Genomic DNA, 20,855 nt, shown 5'->3' with positions numbered 1-20,855 from the left:
TACACTTTTAGTTGGAGTCCAGACTTCCATGGGTTCATACACTGGATTTCCATTGATCATTTTTGGGTGATTTTGTTGTCGGCACATTCAGTTATGTAAAGAACAAAGTATTTATCCTATCTTTAACCTAAAATAAAAAAATAAAAAAATGTCAATATTTCATTTCACTGTGCAATATTCAGAACTGTGCAATATTTCATTTCATAACAGCTACACTACAACTTTTCCTTTTATCATACTATTGTGCACTCCTTACCTCACTTGTTACTAAGACACTTATAGTTTTATCACTTGTTGACTAAGACACTTTATAGTTTCACTGAGACACTTTATAGTTTATAGTTTATTTTTATTTCTAATTCTGCCATTTTCTTTTATTATTTATTACTGTTATATTTTCTGGCACAACAATTTCCTTCGGGATTAATAAAGTTGTTCTTATCTTATCTTATCTTATCTTATTTAATAAGAATATTTCAGTCCTTCACATCTCGGATGTGTTCCCTTTATTTTTTGAGCAGTATATATACATATAAATAAATTACCGCACAAAATGGTGCAAATTGTAGGTACGCTCGCTCTGCATTTATATTATAAATATAAATGTAATATATCACAGGGGGAGCTGGCGTGGCGATGAGGGGTTTGCAGGTTAGCTGGGAATTGAGGAATCGCAAGGATCTTTTTGTCTGTTTTTAATATTTGACTGTTATTTCCTCCACAGAAGCACTGGAGCTGATCTCCACCGCTGCCAACCACTCCAACGCCGCCATCAGGAAAATGGTGAGGAAGGAGAGAGTCGAGCGAACCGAACGTGATCCGTTCGCGAGCGTCGCGCGGTAACAGCTCGGAGGCGCCGCTCCGCCGAGCGTCTGCACGAGTGAATTAGCACAGGCAGGAAGTCGCTGTTTCCTGCGTCGAGTTTCACAGCACACGGAAGTCTGACCCACGGTCGTCCTCTGAGAGCGCTCGTCTTTCCCACATCCTCCGGACGACTTCAGCAGACAGATACGTTCGTAAATATGTAACACCAGGGCGCTCGGCGCTTCCTCCTCACGGCCGGAGAGGCCACGGTCGGAGTTTCCGTGTTCTCCAGGTGTCTGCGCGGGGTTCCTCAGGGTTCTCCGGGTTCCTCCACATGCAGGAGGTTGAGTGGAGACCCTGAACCGTCCGGACGAGAGGTTGTAAGAAGTCTAAATCCGGGTGCCAGATACGTCGGAGGAAGTGCGGGTGGATGGCAGGGTGTTTGAAAAAACAGACGTCAGACCATCAGCCGTCATCGCTGTGAAAGTTGTCACTGAATTGTCAAGAAGTGAAACTCCAGCTAGCGAGTAACTGGTTATCTTCTGGTTTATTTCTCTTAAACTTAAGGGTATTAAACTGAGCAGGGGAGTCGGACCAAGTAAGAAGCCAAAAACTGTGGAAGTGGGAAGAGGACTTTTTTTTTATGTTTATGTTTATGTTTATGTTTATGTTTATGTTTATGTTTATGTTTTGGAGGAGTGCTTGAGGCTGACTAGCATTAGCTAAGTCGTCAGAGGAAGGTCGTGACATAAAGTGTCAAGAGTTTTACCGTGCAGTGTGAGTTCATGCGGTTATGCAACATATATATTATCCAGAAAGAATTCTCAATTTTTTAAAAATAAATACATGTTTTGCGTTTGAGGGAAGTCAGAGGTTTGTTCCGGAAAGGTGCGTCGCAGCAAGACAGGATATGTGTGTGTGAATGAGAGGAACGGTGAGGATACAGGGAGTGGAGATCGAGATGGTGGAGGATCTCAAGTGCTTTGGGTCGACAGTCCAGAGCGTGGGAGAGTGTGGAGAAGAGGTGGAGTGATGGGTTCAACCAGGTTGGAATGGGTGGAGATAGAAGAACATCAGCCAGAAGGAAAGGAAAGGTGGAGGAGACGGTGGTGAGATGATCTACAAACATCTACAATGACCCAAAGACAGGAGGCAGAGATGCTGAGGTTCTCTTTGGGAGCGACCAGGATGGAGAAGATCAGGAATGAGTCCATCAGAGGGACGACACATGGTAGATGTTTTGGAGAGAAGGTCAGAGATGGTTGGGTGATGGACAGAGGAGGGAGAGGGAAGATATTGGTAGACGGATGCTTGAATGGGAGGTCTAGTTGAAGACCAAAGAGAAGATGGATGGACGTTGTGAGAGAGGAGATGAAGGTAGTTGGTGTGAGAGAGGAGGATCCAGAGGGTTAGATGGAGAAGGTGGATTTGCTGTGGAGACCTCTGAAGGGAAGATGTTGAGGTTCTCTTTGGGGATGGAGAGGATCAGGAATGAGTCCATCAGAGGGATGGCACATGTTTTGGAAAGGTCAGAGGTCAGAGGAAGACCACAGAGAAGATTTATGGACGTCGTGAGAGAGGAGATGAAGTTGGTGTGAGAGAGGAGGATCCAGAGAACTGGGTCAGATGGAGAAGGTGGATTCACCGTGGAGACCCCTGAAGGGAAAAGCCCAAAGGAGAAGAAGAAGATGTTTAGTATTTTGCGTCTCTTCATGATGTGGAAATGAGAGAGCGAATGGTCGCACGTCGGATCGACGTGCGACCCAGGAGTGAACGTCTGACCGAAACATCTCCTGGTCCTGGTTGTCTCCGTCTCTGAGACCTTCCTCTTCTCACCCTCTCAGGAGAAGATGCACAAGTTGCTGGAGGTTTACGAGCGTCTGGGCGGCGAGGAGGACATCGTCAACCCGGCCAACGAGCTCATCAAGGAAGGACACATCAAGAAAATGTCGGCCAAAAACGGAACGGCGCAAGACAGATACCTCTACTTGGTGAGGACTCGTGGGTGGTAGATGTTGGAGGACTTGTGGTTGGTGGGTGCAGCATCTGAGGAGCTTCTCTCCTGCTTGTGCTGTGCAGTTCAACAACATGGTGCTCTACTGCGTGCCCAAACTGCGCCTGATGGGGCAGAAGTTCAGCGTCAGAGAGAGGATCGACATCGCCGGGATGGAGGTGGGTCTCCTCTCCTGCTTCTGCATCATCTTCAAATCTAGGTCGTATTTATTGACCTCCGTGTGTGTGTGTTTGTGTGTGTGTGTGTGTGTGTGTTCTGCTCTTCGTGACCTCAGGTGCAGGAGAACGTGAAGCAGAACCTTCCTCATACGTTTGCCATTATCGGCAAGCAGCGGTCCTTGGAACTCCAAGCCAGGTGAGAGAAACACACACACACACACACACACACACACACACACACACACACACTGCCATGTTAAGAATAGAAGGCATTTATTTGTATAAATATTATTCTGTATTCTTATATTTTTTAATTTGATCTCCAGGACAGCGGAGGAGAAGGAGGACTGGATTCAGGCAAGGATCACGCACATCTACACACACACACACACACACACACACACACACACACACACACACACACTTGATGGTTTATGTGCAATATTTCATCTCATAACAGCTACACTACAAGTTTCTCTTCTATCATACTATTGTGCACTCCTTACCTCACTTGTTACTAAGACACTTATAGTTTTATCACTGTTTACTAAGACACTTTATAGTTTCACTGAGACACTTTATAGTTTATAGTTTATTTTTATTTCTAATTCTGCCTTTTCTTTTATTATTTATTACTGTTATATTTTCTGTAACTCTGGCACAGCAATTTCCTTCGGGATTAATAAAGTTGTTCTTATTCTTATTCTTATTCTCATTCTTATTCTTATTCTTATCTTATTCTTATGCTAAGCTAATAAACCCGACTGACGTGAAACCTGACTCCGACATCTCGGACCTTCTCGCCGCGTTCCAGTTTTCGTTTTTCCTCATTTTTCTCCGCCCTCTCCGGCCCGCAGGTGATCCTGGCCACCATCGAGCGGCACAAGCAGAACAGCGAGACGTTCAACAAGGCCTTCAACAGCTCCTTCTCCAGGGAGGATGACCACGTCCCTGACTCACCGGTCAGTCTTCTCCCCCGCCGCCGCCGCCGCCACTGACTCCATCAGCCGAGCGCTGAATCATAGAACATCAGGGCGTGCAGACCAGCTCTCCATCTACGGAGGTGGACATGTTACACACAGATATCCCTGCAGAACGAAGCTCTGACCGGCACACACACACACACACACACACACACGTGACATCTCCCAGGGCTCTCTCCTGACCTAATAGGGGAAGCTGGAGTCAGAGTGTATTCACAAGCGTGGTGGATCTGCTCGGGTGGAGGCGGAGCTTGGAGGCGGGTCGGCGGCGTCGGGGCGACACCTAGTGGAGGAGACGCTTGTCTGCAGGAGAAGGTTTTCAGAGGTCTTGTGTCTCCTCAGGGTCCCTGGTGCAACACCTCCATGGACTCGGACAGCGAGAGGCTTCATGAGAGGGTGAGGCTTTAGACAGAACTCGAAACACCTTCATCTCGTCAGACGTTCTCTCCCGTAACTTCTTCGCCGAGATCACCTTCTAGCTTTAACTTCTTATCCTTCATGTCTTTGGCAGAAGGTACAGAAGGTTCACACTTTCATTCGTGTCATTTAGACGTTCGCCTTCTCAACCGGACAACGTAGGAGCTCCGGTGAACCTCCTGCACGAGGAACCCGGAGAGGCGCTATCTGCCTCCGTGACATGAAATATATATTTTGTAGTTGTAGGTCAGGGGTCGCAACCTTCACCGCTCAAAGAGACATTTGGAGGCGTTTCCCAGCAGTAAAGAAATGGAAATTTAAAATGAATTAACATGGCATATAACCTTTTTCTTTTTTGCCTTTATGCAATGCATAAATATAATATATGTTGGCTTTTTTTTTTTTTTTTTTTTTTTTAAACCAAGCAACTGCAAAGAAAACGACATGACATTTCTGCATGCAGCAAAACATTTTGAACTCCAAAAAAAAAAGAAATTAGATCGAAGGTTACTTTTAAGCAAAATATTCAACGTCTATTTTAGTCCTTCTTGTATTTATGAAAAAAAAACAACAAAGTTAAATGATCCGCGGCAGCTGTCGTCCTTTTACTGACACGTGCAGTCGCTTATTAAGAGCAAAAAAAAAAAAATATTGAGCAGGTTTTATTGAGATGTTACAAGATCGCCATCTTTTCAAATTTAAAATTATGTTTTAAAAATGAACCAATTAAAATACATTTGAATTCAATACCGGTTCATTATTTTCACGCGGTTGCCGACCCGGGCTTTTCGATTTCCCCCAAAAAGGCGAGACCTCCTGGGCTCCTGTGTGGCTTCTCCATGTTTCCCTGAGAATAGTTTCTTCTGGTCTGGTCTCCCATGTGACCCGTGTCTTCTGCGTTTGTGCCTTCAAGAAAAGCTCCCGGAAGAAGGACAAGGAGAAGCAGACGTGCAAAGGCTGCAGCGAGAGCTTCAACTTCACCAAGCGCAAACATCACTGCAAGGCGTGCGGCGCCGTGAGTTCCTCGCCGTTTGACGGGAAACGTCCCGACTCGGAGGTTTTCTTCTCAACGTCCCCGGTGTGTGTGTGTGTGTGTGTGTGTGTCGCTGCAGGCCATCTGCGCCAAGTGCTCCAAGACGCTGGACAATAAGACCAGCAGGGTTTGCCCGGAGTGCTTCGAGGCCAACCTCAGCCTGGAGAACCTGGGTGGCGGCGAGCAGAGGAGGAAAGCAGCTCCAGAGGTAGGAGGAGGAGCAGGAGGAGGATCACGACTAGAACTTTAAGGGTTGCAGCTTCACCTCCTTCTTGAGTCTTCTGGGATGATCTGTGTCGTCTTCTCGGTCCGAGGCGGTTGAATCCGGCCTCCTTTCTCTCCACCTGAACCGGCGACAGCGTCGGCTTTCGCTGAAATTCATCCGACGGCAAAACCCAGCCAGAAACGTTCGTGTTTCACAAAGCCAAGCGTGAATGTTTACTTGAACATTCATTCATTCATTCAGTATCTACAGCGCTTATTCTGCAGTCGGGGTCACGGGGGGGCGGAGCTTCTCATTGGACGAGAGGCGCATATAGTGACATGCAACCATTCACCCTCTCATTCACATTACATATAATGATAAATTAGCATTCACCCTCTCATTCTTGTTATATAAAGACATGCAACCATTCACCCTCTCATTCACATTACATATAATGATAAATTACCATTCACCCTCTCATTCAGTCATAATGTAGAGACATGCAACCATTCATTCTCAGAGAAAAATTACTATTCTTGTTATATAGAGACATGCTACTATTCACCCTCTCATTCACATTACATATAAAGATAAATTAGCATTTATACATCATTTATCCATCATGTAGAGACATGCAACCATTCATTCTCAGAGACAAATTACCATTCACGCTCTAATTCTTATTATATAAAGACATGCAACCATTCACCCTCTCATTCATGCGTCATATAGACCAAACATTTTATGGCCCGCGGGATGAATCCGTCCCGTTTTGCTTTTTTATCCAACCCGCCAAACTACTTTCTTTGAATGTTTTAATACGTATTTTCAATCCATATTGAATTTGGAAACTCTTTTTTTTTTTTTTTTTTTTTGTTTAATTTTGTATGGATGATTACATACAAAATAATGTCAGTACATGTATGTGATCATTCATGATTTTAAAGTGGAAATAAAATAGCCAAAAAAAAAATTTAAAAAAAATTAAATTTCAATTTTCATTTAGTGCAATTTACATGATCCCTAGTTGGCCCACGCATAAAAATGAAATAAGAAATTTGGCCCGCCAGTCAAAATAATTGTCCAGCCCTGATAGAGACAAATAGGAATAAGAATAAGAATAAGAATAAAAACAACAAAGGAAATTGTTGTGCCAGAGTTTCAAGTAAAACAAAACAATAATAAATAATAGTAGGAAATTGTATAAACAGTAAAAAAAAAAGGGGGGGGAGAATAAGAAATACAAATAAAACTATAAAGAGTCAAAGTCGAGGCTATAAAGTGTTTTAAGGTCTTAAAAAGTACAAAGATTTTGAGATTCCCCGCGGCCGAAGGGAGAGAAATAAAAAAGTCTTTCTCCAAACTTTCTTATTTTTCTTTAAAACCCCGAGACGACGACGACTCGGCGTCGGACCCGGAGTCTTCTGGAATCCCATCGGACGTCCGACCGGTCGAGTATCGGGGTGACTTTGTCATCCGTCCGACGCGTCGGCATTGGAAGATCACCTAATCCCCGCGGGACGGCCGATATGATAACGAGATCTGGGATTAGGGAGCGCCGCGCTCTCCGCTGACGCCGCAGTCTGCCCGTCTGCCCGTCTGCCCGTCTGCCCGGAGTATCGGGGTCGGGCGCGCGGAAAGGTTACCGCCATCTTATCCGATTACGGGGTTCTGAGTCAGCCTGAAATGCGCGGCCGCACGGGGGAGACGTGGAGAACGCCGAACAAATCCCGGCGTGGCCTACATGCCGGTTACGTAATGTCGAACCGCGGATTATACGGCGCGAGCGGCGCCCGATATCGATCCGTCGGGGAAAGATTTCTGGCTGATTTGTTTGTTTTTCCCGTCGGTCCCGCAGAGACAGGCGTCCGTGGGCGCGGAGAGCTGCCTGCTGTGCAGCCACCTGCAGGTGCAGGAGAAGAGCAGGACCTGGACCAGAGTGTGGGCGGCCGTCACCAGGGCCGAACCCCTGGTGCTCTACCTGCAGAGCAGTGGACAGGTCAGGGAACACGCCTACACCTGCCGAGGAGGACAACCATACTTCCATTTAGCCATCCATCTATCTATCTATCCATCTATCTATCTATCTATCTATCTATCTATCTATCTATCTATCTATCTGTCTATCACTGCAGGGCACTGCAGCTGTGTCTCCTCCATCTTCTTCTTCTCCTTCACCTCCTCCTCCTCCTTCTTCTTCTTCTTCTTCTTCTTCTTTTTCTACTACTCCTCCTTCTCCCCTTTCCTTCTCCTTCTCCCTCTCCTCCTCCACCTTCTCCTCTTACTCCTTCTTCTCTGTCTTCTCCACCTCCTTCTTCTTCTTCTTCTTCTTCTTCTCCTCCTCCTTCACCTTCTCCTTCTTCTTCTCCTCCTTCTCCTTCTCCTCCTTCTTCTCCCTCTCATCCTTCGCCTTCTCCTCCTTCTTCTCCTTCTCCTTCTCCTCCTCCACCTTCTCCTCCTACTCCTTCACTTTCTTCTCCTTCTCCTTCACCTTCTTCTTCTCCTTCTCCTTCTCCCTCTCCTCCTCCACCTTCTCCTCCTACTCCTTCTTCTCTGTCTTCTCCACCTCCTTGTTCTTCTTCTTCTCCTCCTCTTCCTCCTCCTTCACCTTCTCCTTTTTCTTCTCATCCTTCTCCTTCTCCTCCTCCTTCTTCTCCTTCTCCTTCTTCTTCTCCTCCTCCACCTTCTCCTCCTACTCCTTCACTTTCCTCTCCTTCACCTTCACCTTCTTCTCCTCCTCCTTCTCCTCCTACTCCTTCACTTTCTTCTTCTCCTTCACCTTCACCTTCTTCTCCTTCTTCTCCCTCTCCTCCTCCACCTTCTCCTCCTCCACCTTCTTCTCTGTCTTCTCCACCTCCTTCTTCTTCTTCTTCTTCTTCTCCTCCTCTTCCTCCTCCTTCACCTTCTCCTTCTTCTTCTCATCCTTCTCCTTCTCCTCCTTCTTCCTCTCCTTCTTCTTCTCCTCCTCCACCTTCTCCTCCTACTCCTTCACTTTCCTCTCCTCCTTCACCTTCACCTTCTTCTCCTCCTCCTTCTCCTCCATCTTCTCCTCTGCAGCAGCAGTGTTGTATCTAATCATAGAAGCAATACAGGTTATTGATAGGCGCCTGCATCAGAAGGAATCCCCTCCCGCTCAGAGCTTGAAATGCCTCTGCCTTGTGTTTGTAGTGGATTTATTCCTAAAAGAGGTCAGTCTGTTCAAATTTCATTTCCAGGATTGCCGTCCCAGTCCCTCTGCAAAAACACCCAGATTAACTGGAACAGCTGAAAAACGAGGTGGAGGTGGAGGGGGAGGGAGTTTGGGACGGATCGGGTCTTTATTTCAAATAGAGGCTTATGAACGTGCAGCGAGTTTGACCGCTATCACCGTCAAACTCACCAAATAATCACAATAAAGCGCGCGTGAAACAGTAAATAAGAATCTAACGATAAAGTATAAAAGGACACGATGTACCGACAGAGATTTAATGGCGTCAAATGTTTAAATATGTGTTTTGAATGCAGAGGGCAGCAGCAGAGGTTTTTTTGCTCATTTTAGTGCAAAACCAGTCAGACCGCAGGATAGCAGCGTGATGCTAGCAGCTCAGGGAACGACGGGGATTTCAAGAAAAAAAAAATGAACTCATAGAAGTAACGTACACTGCTCAAAAAAATAAAGGAAACACTTAAAAAACACATCCTAGATCTAAATGAATGAAATATTCTTATGAAATACTTTGCTCTTTACACAGTTGAATGTGCTGACAACAAAATCACACCAAAATGATCAATGGAAATCAATTGTATCAACCCATGGAGGTCTGGATTAGGAATCACACTCCAAATTAAAGTGTAAAAACAAACTCCAGGCTGATCCAACTTTGATGTAATGTCCTTAAAACAAGTCCAAATGAATCTGTGTTGCTTCCTGAGTGGACACTATGATTTCACACAAGTGGGATTGACTTGGAGTTCCATTGTGTTGTTCAAGTGTTCCCTTTATTTTTTCGAGCAGTATAAATAAGTATGGGGTTGCATGTCTCTGTATGTAAACTATGCAGGATAAAGAAAGAAAGAATGATGTTTTTGCATGTGCACATTTATTCCCTGATAAAGACTATTCAGGACTATTTACCACGCTGATGCTTGAGCTGCCCCAGATCAGGTTAGGCACCAAGTTAGACTATGCAGTGTGTGTGTGTGTGTGTGTACGTCTTTGTCCTAAAAAAAAAAAACTCACCAACCCCAGCTTACTGTTCTGTATATTTCCTGTGCATCTTGTATTTCCAAGTGTTATTTGCAGTCCTTCTGTCCTCTATTGTAAGTCGCTTTGGATAAAAGCGTCTGCCAAATGTACGACGAGCGAAGGTTGCGATGAATTGAAGCCTGCTTCCCCTCAGCGTTTTCTTTCTCTGGTCCCTGCAGGAGCTGAAGGGCGCTCGTGCCCTTCCTCTGCCGGGCTTCGAGGTGAACGCGGCGCCGCCGCCGCCGTCCGGCGACCGTCCGGAGCTCAGACACGTGATCCGGCTCAGTCACAGCCAGCAGACGTTGCTGCTCGCCGCCCCGGACGCCGACCTGCACGCCAAGTGGGCGGACACTCTCTCCAAAGCTGCTCGCGCACAGACGCCGACGGATCCGGCCGCCGGCGCCACCGAGCACAAGAAGAGCCAGTAGTGGACGCGCCGGAGGCCTCCCGCCCCCCCCGCCCTGCGTATAGAGCACACATTACTTGAATTCACTTTACCTTGGCACTTTTTTGTTTGTTTTTCTTTACCGGGGCCGCCGGGCCCTTCCTATGCCACTGCAGTCTTATCCGAAACGACCGCGCTCGTCCCCCCTCATGAACGCGACGCCGCTCGCGGGGTCGGGACGTTTTTCCTCCCCTCGGCGTCGGGGAGCGTCGAAGGACTGGTGTTTTATTTGTAATATAGCAGAGAAGGTTCCTGTATGATTTGTTTTTAAAAAAAAAAAAGAAAAAGTTCCTTGTACATTATCATGTTATTATTGACCGTGTTGTGAAGCATTAACTTGTGTGTGTGTGTGTGTGTGTGTGTGTGTGTGTATGCGTGTGTGTGTGTTTTCCTATATGTGTTTATTAAGTATTGAATGTTAGTGTAAGAACCGCGTCGTGTACAGTGTGTATACCGGTGCGATGTAAGGAAAGAAAAAAGACATTTTAACTTAAAAAAAAAGAAAACGACACCTCTGTGTGTGTGTGTGTGTGTGTGTGTGTGTGTGTGTGTGTGTGAACTTGTGGCTGGCCACCTGATGCTCCCACTCAACAAACCCCCATCTCGCCTCCATCTTCTTCATCTCTCGCCTCCGATCCGCCGCATTTCCGTTGTTATTACAGTTATTATTATGCCTCATCTAGATCGGAGTCGCGTGGCCTCGGTTCCGACCCGGTTTTTCGCTCGACACCTTATTTCTGCGTGTTTTGAACCGCCTTCCCGGACAACGAGTACTGTAAGCCTGTATGTTTCCCCCCCCCGTCTCCCATCAACACCAGCCTTTTGAAGTAAAAGTAGCAAACTCCTCAAGGAATCTCCTCCCCGTGCATGTAAATCCACTCATATTTATGTACCATACTATGACGTTTCACAGAGTTTTTCTGCCCCCCGGAGTTCATTCTTGTTGTACTGTAAGTGAGCAGAATCAGCAGTGAGTGTTTTTTGGTCATGGATCGTGCACAGTGAGGAACGCAACAAAGCATATCATCAATAAACAGACGGCCGACACGCCGTCCCGACGACGTAACGGTGGTTTCTTATCTCCGCATCGCGACAAATCCGGCGCGATTGTGCGAATCCCCGCAACGGTTAATGAATAAATGTTCACCCATTCCTGTTCCTCTGGCACCTGCTTCTCTTTGGCCTCACCGCCATGACAGGAAGTCACAAAACCAGAGCTTCGCTTTCAGTCAAAGCTCGTCTGTTATGAGTGTGAGGACAATAAAAAAGAGCGGCTTTGCACGAGAAAGACTGAAAACCGGGCCAAAAGATTAAGAGTATCACGTAGCCGGAGGCGTTGTGATGAGAGTACATGTCCAGACCTTTTATCGTCCACCACAAACACAGTAAAAGTAGCTGAGGCTAATATTTATAGCCTGTGATTTCTAGCTCCTGCTTACCTAGGGAAAACATTGAAGCGTTAAATGCACTTCAGCTGTCAGGAGTGCAAATGTGAGGGTTTTAAAAGTAGCGGAAAGCCCCTGTGCAACTCAAGCGCGGTGCCATCCGTTTATGTCAACCGCCAGATGAACCAAGTTGGTTGCGCTTCTTGGAAAAGGAGTCCTGGAAGGGGGAACTTACTTAAAACCGAACACGCGTGGCGACGACGACCAGCTGTCGCCGCCATCGCGGGCCCGCAAGTGCCGTGACTGAACGCGAGCTCGTCCGCGGTGAAAGCATTTTAAGGCCGGCGTATTATAGCCTGCGCCCAATCTGCTGCCGGCGGCCGATAATCTCAGAGAGCCAGCTGTACATTTATCGGTCTGCATGCAGATTAGATTCTATTCGACTTAATTTCCATGACACATGTACAAGTGCACGGCAGCCAAATGCAGTTTAGCATCCAACAACAAGTGCTAAAAAGAAGCAGGTGCAGGTCTTATCAATAAACTGAGAGTACGTGCAAACAATGACAGGTGGTTTACTGGTTTACCAACATGAAGATATACAGATGGATCTTCTTCTCCTGTCTAACCTCATCTGTCAGCCTGTCCATCACCGCTGCAAACAAGAAGGAGTTCAGAGCTGATCCCTAATCAAGTCCAACCTCCACCTTGAACTTCTCTGTCACATTTACAGGACACCTCACCACTGTCTCACAACTAGCATACATGTCCTGCACCAGTCTAACATGAACTGGTATCAATGGTAAATGTGTCTAGAAGTTATGAGGAAGCCCAGAGAAGGAACCCACTACCACTACCTGATTCTCCTCAACCTGCTCCCTGCTCTCACTAGAGATCACAATGTCATCTGCAAACATCACGCTCCATGAAGATATACAGAAGGATACGGGCATTAAATGTAATGGTAGAGATGTTAAGCTATGCTATAGAAAAATACAACTGTGCACATGGAAAGTGGCCATCTAGTGTACGGTACAGTCCAGTAGAGTCCAGCAGAGGTGCAGTGTAGGGGCAGCAAGAGTTCAGCAAGGAGAAGGAACTCTGGAGTGCAGGTCTCCTACGGGCTCCATGCCAGGCGACGTTTCTTCTGGACGTCCAGAGAAGTCGCCGTCGGAAAGCCGGATGTCTTTGCGGGGCGGATTCAAACCCGCAGACGCGTACGTGCGGACTGGGCGTCGCTCTGGACGCCGTTGCAGCTGCTTCTTTCCACATCTTGATTTCATTCCCCCCCCCGCCCTCCGCTCTGTCTGGCTCCGTCGCCACCGCGCTCATTCCTGCATTCTCATGAGCCCGGGGATATTGATCCGACGGCTATTGATAAGCGGCGTGGAGCGGAGCGTCTCGCTTTAGCGTGTCAGAGTGATGAAGTGGAACGCCGGCGTCTCCGGGAATCGGTGGCGCCCGGAGGCTCGGAGCAAACTGCTGACTTTTGCCTCCTGTCATAATTTTACACTCGGCAGCAGAGCGCAGACGGCTGATGGAGCGGGGATGAGTTCTGAACATCTCCCCCCGCGGCGCCTCCAAAACCGTGCGTTTTGCTCTTTCGGATAAATCTCAAAGAAGCGGACGACCAGCCGACGTTCTCCCTCCATCCTCACGAGGTCGGGAGGTTAAACAAGACGGCGGAGGTGAAGCGGAATGAAGATGTTTCTCCCGTATCAAGCAAGCTGTGCTTTGAACATCTCTGCGTTGGATTCCACGAACCCCTCCGGAGCTTCTCAGACGAAGCTGGCGTTTTTCATCCTGGTTTCATCAAGGGTTTGATGTCAGGAGGCCACGAGGCCGGCCGACCCCTGACCCGGACGTGCAGCTCCGGCAGAGGGAAGTTGTCATGATTGCTCAACCTGATTGGCAAAGAAGCACTCTCACGTCAAATCTGGAGGTTCTTTTTCTCCAAAAATGAACTGTTTTGTTTCCAAAAGAGTCAAAGGGCACGTTTGGCGAGCAGAACCCGGAGCGCCGGCTCCTCGCCGTCTTTACATGTGTTGGCAGTGGAAGGCAGAACTTTGACTTTTGCCCGCAGAGGTGAGCAGACACTTCCTTATCGCTGAGGAGGAAGTGGTTTCAGCTGCTTTCTGGTTTACTTGTTTTGGGTTTTTTTTTATCTTCCAGCTGAGTTTCGTTCCATCAGCCGCGGCGACGACCCTCCAAACCCTCCAAACCCTCCAAACCCCTGAGGGCCCTGCAGGTGCAATCAGGACAAATCCGGTTTCCTCAGATGAAGATGATAAATTTCGGTATTTCATCATTTCCAACCCGACGGGGGAGAAACATCACGGAGGTTGCAGCCAATAAGAACGCCGGTTATTTGATTATTATGATGCCTTCATCTCTAGGATAGATGGCCGCGGGTCTTTTTAAAGCGAACCGGCCACGACGTCCTCACAGGAGCTCCATAATCTGCTCTGACGTGACTCTGGAGAACCTTCATGAGGTGCTTCCTCTCACGTGACGGATGGGAAAGGAGCCTGAATTGAGCTTGTCATGTGAAGGTGTTTCATCAGTGCCACCAAATGAGGAACTTCTCACTTCAAGCTGACGCCCAACAGCGGAAATGCCCTGGCGTCTGTGAGAAGGTCCTCGACGGGGCGTCGTCTTCTCGCTCCTCTCCAGTTTCTTCCACTGCTCAGAACAGAAGACCTCGTCTTTTACGCCTGGTCTATCTGCCGACCTCCATACCTGCCGTTCCTCCGCGAGAACGTCCGTCCTCCAAACCCCTGGTTGGACCCCTTGAGGAGGCCCTGGGGAAGACCGGGAGGACACGATGGCGCAGGGGTTCGAGCTCCAGCCTCGCAGCCAGAAGATTCCCACCGGGAGCTTTCCTGTGTGGAGCCTCCATGTTCTCCTCGTGTCTGCGCGGGGTTCCTCAGGGTTCCTCTCACAGTCCAAACACATTCACCAGACACCCTACATTGTCCAAGCATGTGAAGGGTTGCCTTTCTCCACATGAGGTCCCGTGAGAAGTTAGTGTGGGAGAAGATCCAGAGAATAAGCTCAGATGGGAGGAGATGATTGGGAACGTCCAGAGGGAGAAGAGATAGAAGATGAAGAAGAAGAAGTGTCTTTGTGAGAAGAGTTTAGGTTGAGGGACGCCGAGTGGAAGAATGCCCCAACGTGTCGTGGTGATTCCAGTGTTGGAGGAACCTCCAGGACGTTCTCCTCGACACTGAACCCTCCAGTTGCCGCCATCGGTGTGTGAGTGTGTGTGAGTGCAGCCGGGTGTGAGGTTCCTCCGGGAGATTGGAGCTCCCGGAAAGATTGGCGCAAAGGAGGCCTCGGGGTCACGCCCGAGGACGGACCTCCGACCTTCCACCTGCAGCCCAATGTGGAGAAGAACCGGTCAACCTTTCACCTTCAGGTTTGTCGTCCAGATCCTCCAAACGATGAGCGTGTGTGATATCATCAGGTCTGCTTTTCCTCCGTCCCTCACAGAACCCACGGAGGTCGGAGGAGGTCCGAGGAGGTCCTGAAAACACTTTCACAGGAAACGCAGCTGCGCGGAGAAGGTCTGGATCCACGCGGTCTGCAGCGCACCGGAAGTGCTGCGACGTACTGCGCACCTGAACGCATCACCGTGCGTTACGCGTTACGTGAGTCTGCAAGGACTCGACGCCTCCTCCTCCTCTTCTTCTTCTTCTTCCTCCTCCTCCTCCTCCTCCTTCCGTCTCTCCTCCTCCGGCGGGTGTGACGCGCCACACGCACGGTATTCTTCCACGGACCCCTTTGCGCACGGTTCCAGGAGACGGACTCCCGGCTCGGGGTGCGTCTTTACGCACGGAGCGGCTCCGCCATGTCGGCGGCGACGGCACCGATCACGGACGTGGGTTTCCCCGGTAGGAACGCCAGCCGAGACGCGGGTGAGTTTCTTTACGCGTGATTTCACACCTGTGCGTGTTTGGACCCGCACCCGGACCCGCACCGCGTCTTCTCCTCTACTGGATTTCGGTTCATTTCCAGCGGACGTGAAAGCGCGAATTTATTGACGCGTGTAAAACCCCACGCCTCACCCGCAACACGTGTTTTTATTTCGAAATACTTTTATTTAGAAATGATAAAATGTGAAGAAGACGCGGGAACCGCCCCCCCCCCCTCCTCACGTCGGTTACATAAAAAGTAATCGGCAACCAAGTGCGTCCTTGCGTTACATAAACTTACAAAAATGTGCACTTGTGCTTGTGTGTGTGTGTATCCCAGCAGCTTCGTGCTATGTATGTATGTGTGTGTGTGTGACCGTGCACCCTTAGTGTGTGCGTGTCCTCTGGCTTCTTCTCCAAGTTAAGCAGGAACTCCTCACCAGCTGAATGGTGCACACCTTGCGCTCCCTCCCTGGCTTGCGTGCGCGTAGGTGGCCCTGCAGAGCCTGCAGAAGGTGGTCTTCAAGAAGATGTGATCACTTTTGTTTTCTTCTCCTCCTCCTGCCGAGCTGGAAACCACCGAGCTGATGTCAGTGTTTGCGTTCGCGCAGCGCAACACACTGAGTCATATCAGGGTGTTAATGTTGCCGGCCCGAACCCTTCTGTCCCCAGACGGACCGGAGGTTTTCCCCGGTCGTGAGGCCTTTTGCTTCTCCGGCATCCTGCTGAGATGACGCCAGAATTCGACACGTTTCTTGCAATATCTGTGGAATGACCCCGTTTGTTTTCATTCTCCTTCGTGGCTCGCCCTGGATTTGTCGTCTCTCGCCGCGGACCGACCCTTCTCGTTCGTTCCAGGCCATTCCCGGGCCCGGTGCGACCCCGTGCCCTTACCCGCCCTGGGCACGCAGAGGGTCGTCAGGGGCAACGGCACCGACGTGGGCACCGTCGTCTCCCTCCAGTGTCCGGCCAAACACAGGGTGGTCGGAGGAGAGCTGAGGTGCGTCTCTGACAACAACGGCACCCGCTGGGTCGGGGACAACTTCTGCAAACGTAAGTGGACGAGGAGATCAGGAGAAACACAGCGAAACTAAAAAAAAAAAAAAAAAAAAAAAAAAAATTCCTGTTATTGATATTCGACGACCCTACATGTGTTTGAAAATAAGTTGCATCAGTGGAATAGAAATATATATGTATACCGTCATTTCTGGACTATAAGACGCTACTTTTTTACTAATTTAGGGATTTTTTGGGGGGGGGTAACGGGCTTCACGTCACATCGGACGGGTGAAACGAGCGTGAGATTCTGAGGCCGTTCAATTGCGACACGGAAAGATGACAATTTTAATAGTTTTAATGCGCAGGAGGACGACTAAGATAGCGATCAGCTGGAGGACAAAGCAGGGAAAGAAAATGGATGGATGGACTTCTCCTTATTTATTATTCATCTAATTTTCTTCATTATTTCATCAGCCATGTTACAGCCACTGTTTTCGGAGGGGAGGAGGGGGAAGCATTTCCATTACATATTTACGGATGTTACTGGTATACCCAGTAATCAAAAGTTTAAAATTATGTTTCTGTAAATATCTCATGTTATCAAGTAATATTCCGCATGAAGATGACAGAAAAACAATGTGCCGCCTTGCGATAAAGGTGTTATCTCAACTTGGAATATGAATGCGCTGTGACATAATTCCAGTTATTCTTGTAGTTACTGGTTTGAAATATAAATAAGCCACATCACAGTGCGAATGCTAATGCGCTGACTATTTCTGAATATCAGAATGCGCCATTTGCCGCCTTTGACTGCTTTTCTCCGCACCTGTTGATGCGTCCAAATTCTATTTCTATGTCGGTGATGTTCTCCCGCGGAGCCGGAATGCATCGCCTTGCTCTGCAGAGAAGAATGCGAGCGCAAGAATTCAGACAAATTAAGATTATCCCGGCAGGCCGAGAGCTCGTGTCGCCGCGCGGCTGAGACGTCGGAAAACATTCTGTTTATTTGCGTGTTTTCTCAGCCCGGTGATAATTAAGCCATCCCGTGCAGATTCTTAATCAGATGATGTGAATTCCTGCCAGTAAACATTGGTAAAAATAATGAAGATTTATTGAAATGTCTGTACAAAAAAACATACAAAAAACTTTGCAAAGTCTGTTGTCTGGAGCAACACGTGGTCAGGGGGATAAATGGCAAAACACAGCGACGTGCGGTGATGTTCATGGCTGGTCGTGAGGCAGGGGAACCGCGTGCCTCACTTAGCTCTTAGCTCCTCCTAGCCATTTTACAATCGCTCAGCACAAGAAACTACATTTGTTCACACAAGAAAAGAAATGTAGTTCATCGACCAAAAGCGTTTGAACATTTTAACAGCGCCATACAGAGAGACAGCAATGCGGTCGTAGTGCAGAGCATCATTGTGCAATCTATGTTGAGGCTCAACGGTCAGTGGCCTCAACGCACGTATCTTTTCAGTGTTTGAACAATAAATGTGAAAATCCAGCCATTTTGACTAAAAAACACAGTATAGCTGTTTACAACAGGGATCTGTAGCTCAATATTGACACCGTATATATTCACTTCATATATAGTCTGCAGCAGGGATGTGCATATGCATTGTATGTGTGTGTGTATAGATATAGATCCAGAGATCCCTCGCTACAACGCGGTTTACTTTTCACGGTTTCGCTACTTCACGGATTTGCATCGTGCATTGTGTTCTGCATTCTGATTGGCTAAAAAGTCATTTTGCTTCTTCTGTACCTGTGTGTCGATAACGTTGCGGTTTAATATGTACACGTATGTAAAACAGCTTGCCAAATTTACATGATGTACGTGCAAATTCTCTTGCAATTTCAAGTTTCTCTAAAACCCATAATGTTGACAAAACGCTCTGGAGCGACAAAAGCACCTTGCAGGGCCCAAAAGGCAGCGGAAGATGCTATCTATCGCAGATAAAGTTAAACTTCTGGACATGCTAAGGGAAGGTAAAAGCTATCCGGCTGTAGGAATAAATGAATCTTCTATTACGGAATTAATGAATCTTCCGTTTGTTCCATAAAAAAGGAAGAAAAAAACACAAGGACGACAGCAGCAATGTATAATAAGAGTATTTAATTCTATAATAATTGTTAAAAAAAAAAAAAAGGTTTCTATTTCACGGATTTCACCTATCACGGGTTCTTTTTGGAACGTAACCCCCGCGAAAAACAAGGGTATACTGTATATGTATTTATGTTGTCTCCAGCAGGGTTATCCCTGTATGCTGTGTGTGTGTGTGTGTGTGTGTGTGTGTGGTATGCATGTTGTCTGAAGCAGGCAGGTGTATCCTGGTATGTACAGTGAGCAGTAGATGGTGACAGTGAGCCGTGACAACCATCCATCCATCCATCTGTGAATTTGTAACAAAAAGGAAATAAGTCATTTCTAAAGTTTTCCTCTCCCGTTTCAGCTCTGTCCTCCTACGAGGACGTCGGCTTCCGCGTGGCTGTTCTGTCATCCATCGTGAGCGTGGGCATAATACTCTTCATGTCCATGGCCTTCATCACCTGCTGCTTGCTCGACTGCATCAAAGAGGACAAGAGGAAGAGGCAGGAGAGGTGAGTGAAGAATTCCGGTCTGGACGTCCGTCCGTCGGGGGCGTCGCTCGAGCCGCGATGCTTTACGAACCGAAAGGCGTTTCTCCAGGGAGTGGCAGATGGAGGAGGACGCCAAATATCGGAGGGAAAACCACAACCACACCAGCAGGAATAACAACAACAACAACCACCGGGAGAAGATGCTGTCGCTGTGGGCCGTCCATAACCCGCTCATGGCGGACAACTTGAGGGGCTGCGGGTGAGTCGCGAAGCTAAACGCTCAAATAAGAAAGAGAAATAAAACTGAAAGCACTTCCTCTCCGCAGATGTCAGCAACATTTTGATTATGGTCCCGCGTGTACCTTCGACCTCGGCCCTCCGCACGTCCTGCTCCCAGGCTCCAACTATGCCGTGCCCAGAGATTTCGCCTCGACTTCACATCTGCTCCCTCACCCCGGACCGCCGCCCTCCTCCTATCGGTCTCCAAACCCAGGCCCGGTTCGGACGCCGGTGCTCGGACCCGCTTTGCCGTGGATGAACGAAGCGCGGGAGAGCGTTTTTGGAGATGCGTCCCACGGGAGGAGCGGGCAAGATTTTCCCATACGGATTATATCCGTGTGAACAGGCGCCGTTTACAAAGGGCTTTATTTACATCAGGAGAAGAACATAACGGTCGTAGGTAAGAGCTGCGTGACGCCTTCGCCAGGCGTCGCTCAGTCGTCTTGCGGCGAGACGCTAAAAGCTTGTCGGACTGACGGGCTGTCCTGGAAAATGTGGTGGTACGCCGCCCTCTGCCTGAGGGAAGCCCACACTGACCGCGGCTTCAGGAGCTTCGCCGCACGTTGTCGGCAGCTTGAGAATCCCTCTGAGAAAGTCTCGGCTCGGACCGTTGACTTCATCGGACAGAGGGGCGGATGCAAATCGTTTGCACGGATTGCAACTGTTATTTTCTTGAATAATGTAAATAAAGGCGTTATGAAGAGACAACCGGTGGTAGCGTGTCGAATGGGGAAGAATTCAGCCGCATACAAATTTATTCATGCAAACAGCAAAGTCATTAAGTTTCGGGTCTGTGGTTTTGTTCAGTATGTGTTGTTAATTATACGAGTGGAAGAATGAATGACTGGCGCTATTACTAGTACCGGTAGTAGTTGTGGGAGCGGGAGTAGATTCGGTTGAAGTAGCAAGAGTAAAAGTAGTACCTGGACCCGTCCTACATGCATAACACATAACATGTTAGGGAAATTTCCATTAAGAACTCCCACGGGTGGATTTCCATTTGGCTCATTTAAAATATAGAAAAATAAACATATAATCCAAAAGCTGCTTTCATCACTTAAAGTTTAATTTGAAATTGTTCTTTTTTTTCCTAAATAAATGTTATAAATAATGCTACAACAAACAATAAGAAACAACCAACGAACATATGTAAAGATATTTCTGGTTTAAATCGGGTAGCATCATTTTTAGCACTATTATTACTATTATTATTATTATGCCCTTTTGCTGAAAGATATTGGGAGTGAATCAAAAATATTTTTAACATTTGTAATGGTTGTATATTTTAAAATATTTTTATTTCACGAAAGGGAAAAACATGCATCTTTTAAATCTTTTTTGAGGACAAAAAACTTAGTCAAAACAATAATTAGATGCATTAGTGTGGTCACAAGAAGAGACAGCAAACAACTTG

At 47.7% G+C, this 20,855-nt stretch overlaps 2 protein-coding genes and 1 long non-coding RNA gene across 6 annotated transcripts in view; 2 read left to right on the top strand and 1 right to left on the bottom strand.

Moving 5' to 3' along the window:
• fgd (faciogenital dysplasia) overlaps positions 1–11,350 on the top strand; it is a 59,689-nt gene extending 48,339 nt beyond the window's left edge. For all 4 annotated transcript variants that reach the window (XM_086141656.1, XM_086141657.1, XM_086141658.1 and 1 more), the window contains exons 9-19: positions 725–783; positions 2,649–2,795; positions 2,884–2,976; positions 3,093–3,172; positions 3,303–3,333; positions 3,834–3,938; positions 4,302–4,355; positions 5,290–5,391; positions 5,489–5,617; positions 7,473–7,613; positions 10,019–11,350. In XM_086141656.1, coding sequence (XP_085997782.1) covers positions 725–783; positions 2,649–2,795; positions 2,884–2,976; positions 3,093–3,172; positions 3,303–3,333; positions 3,834–3,938; positions 4,302–4,355; positions 5,290–5,391; positions 5,489–5,617; positions 7,473–7,613; positions 10,019–10,267 — 1,190 coding nt within the window. In that variant the 3' untranslated portion in view covers positions 10,268–11,350. The remainder of the gene's footprint in view (positions 1–724; positions 784–2,648; positions 2,796–2,883; positions 2,977–3,092; positions 3,173–3,302; positions 3,334–3,833; positions 3,939–4,301; positions 4,356–5,289; positions 5,392–5,488; positions 5,618–7,472; positions 7,614–10,018) is intronic.
• On the bottom strand, positions 1,798–2,912 carry LOC147214548 (uncharacterized). Its single transcript, XR_015104369.1, has 3 exons — positions 2,787–2,912; positions 2,587–2,684; positions 1,798–2,460 (listed from the first exon to the last, which is right to left on the bottom strand). It is a non-coding gene; the product is annotated as an uncharacterized LOC147214548 (long non-coding RNA).
• A 4,052-nt stretch (positions 11,351–15,402) lies between the features above and the next one.
• Positions 15,403–20,149, top strand: susd3 (sushi domain containing 3). The gene is made up of 5 exons (XM_086141587.1): positions 15,403–15,586; positions 16,442–16,636; positions 19,036–19,183; positions 19,272–19,421; positions 19,489–20,149. Exons 1-5 carry the CDS (start codon positions 15,520–15,522, stop codon positions 19,781–19,783), a joined length of 855 nt encoding a protein of 284 aa, XP_085997713.1. The 5' UTR covers positions 15,403–15,519; the 3' UTR covers positions 19,784–20,149.
• Positions 20,150–20,855: the final 706 nt, after the last annotated feature.

This window comes from Fistularia commersonii, chromosome 34 (assembly GCF_037954325.1).
Source record: "Fistularia commersonii isolate RoL2024-O1a breed Wild chromosome 34, RoL_Fcom_v1.0, whole genome shotgun sequence".
NCBI lineage: Eukaryota > Metazoa > Chordata > Actinopteri > Syngnathiformes > Fistulariidae > Fistularia > Fistularia commersonii.
This window is presented reverse-complemented; position numbering and strand designations above follow the sequence as displayed.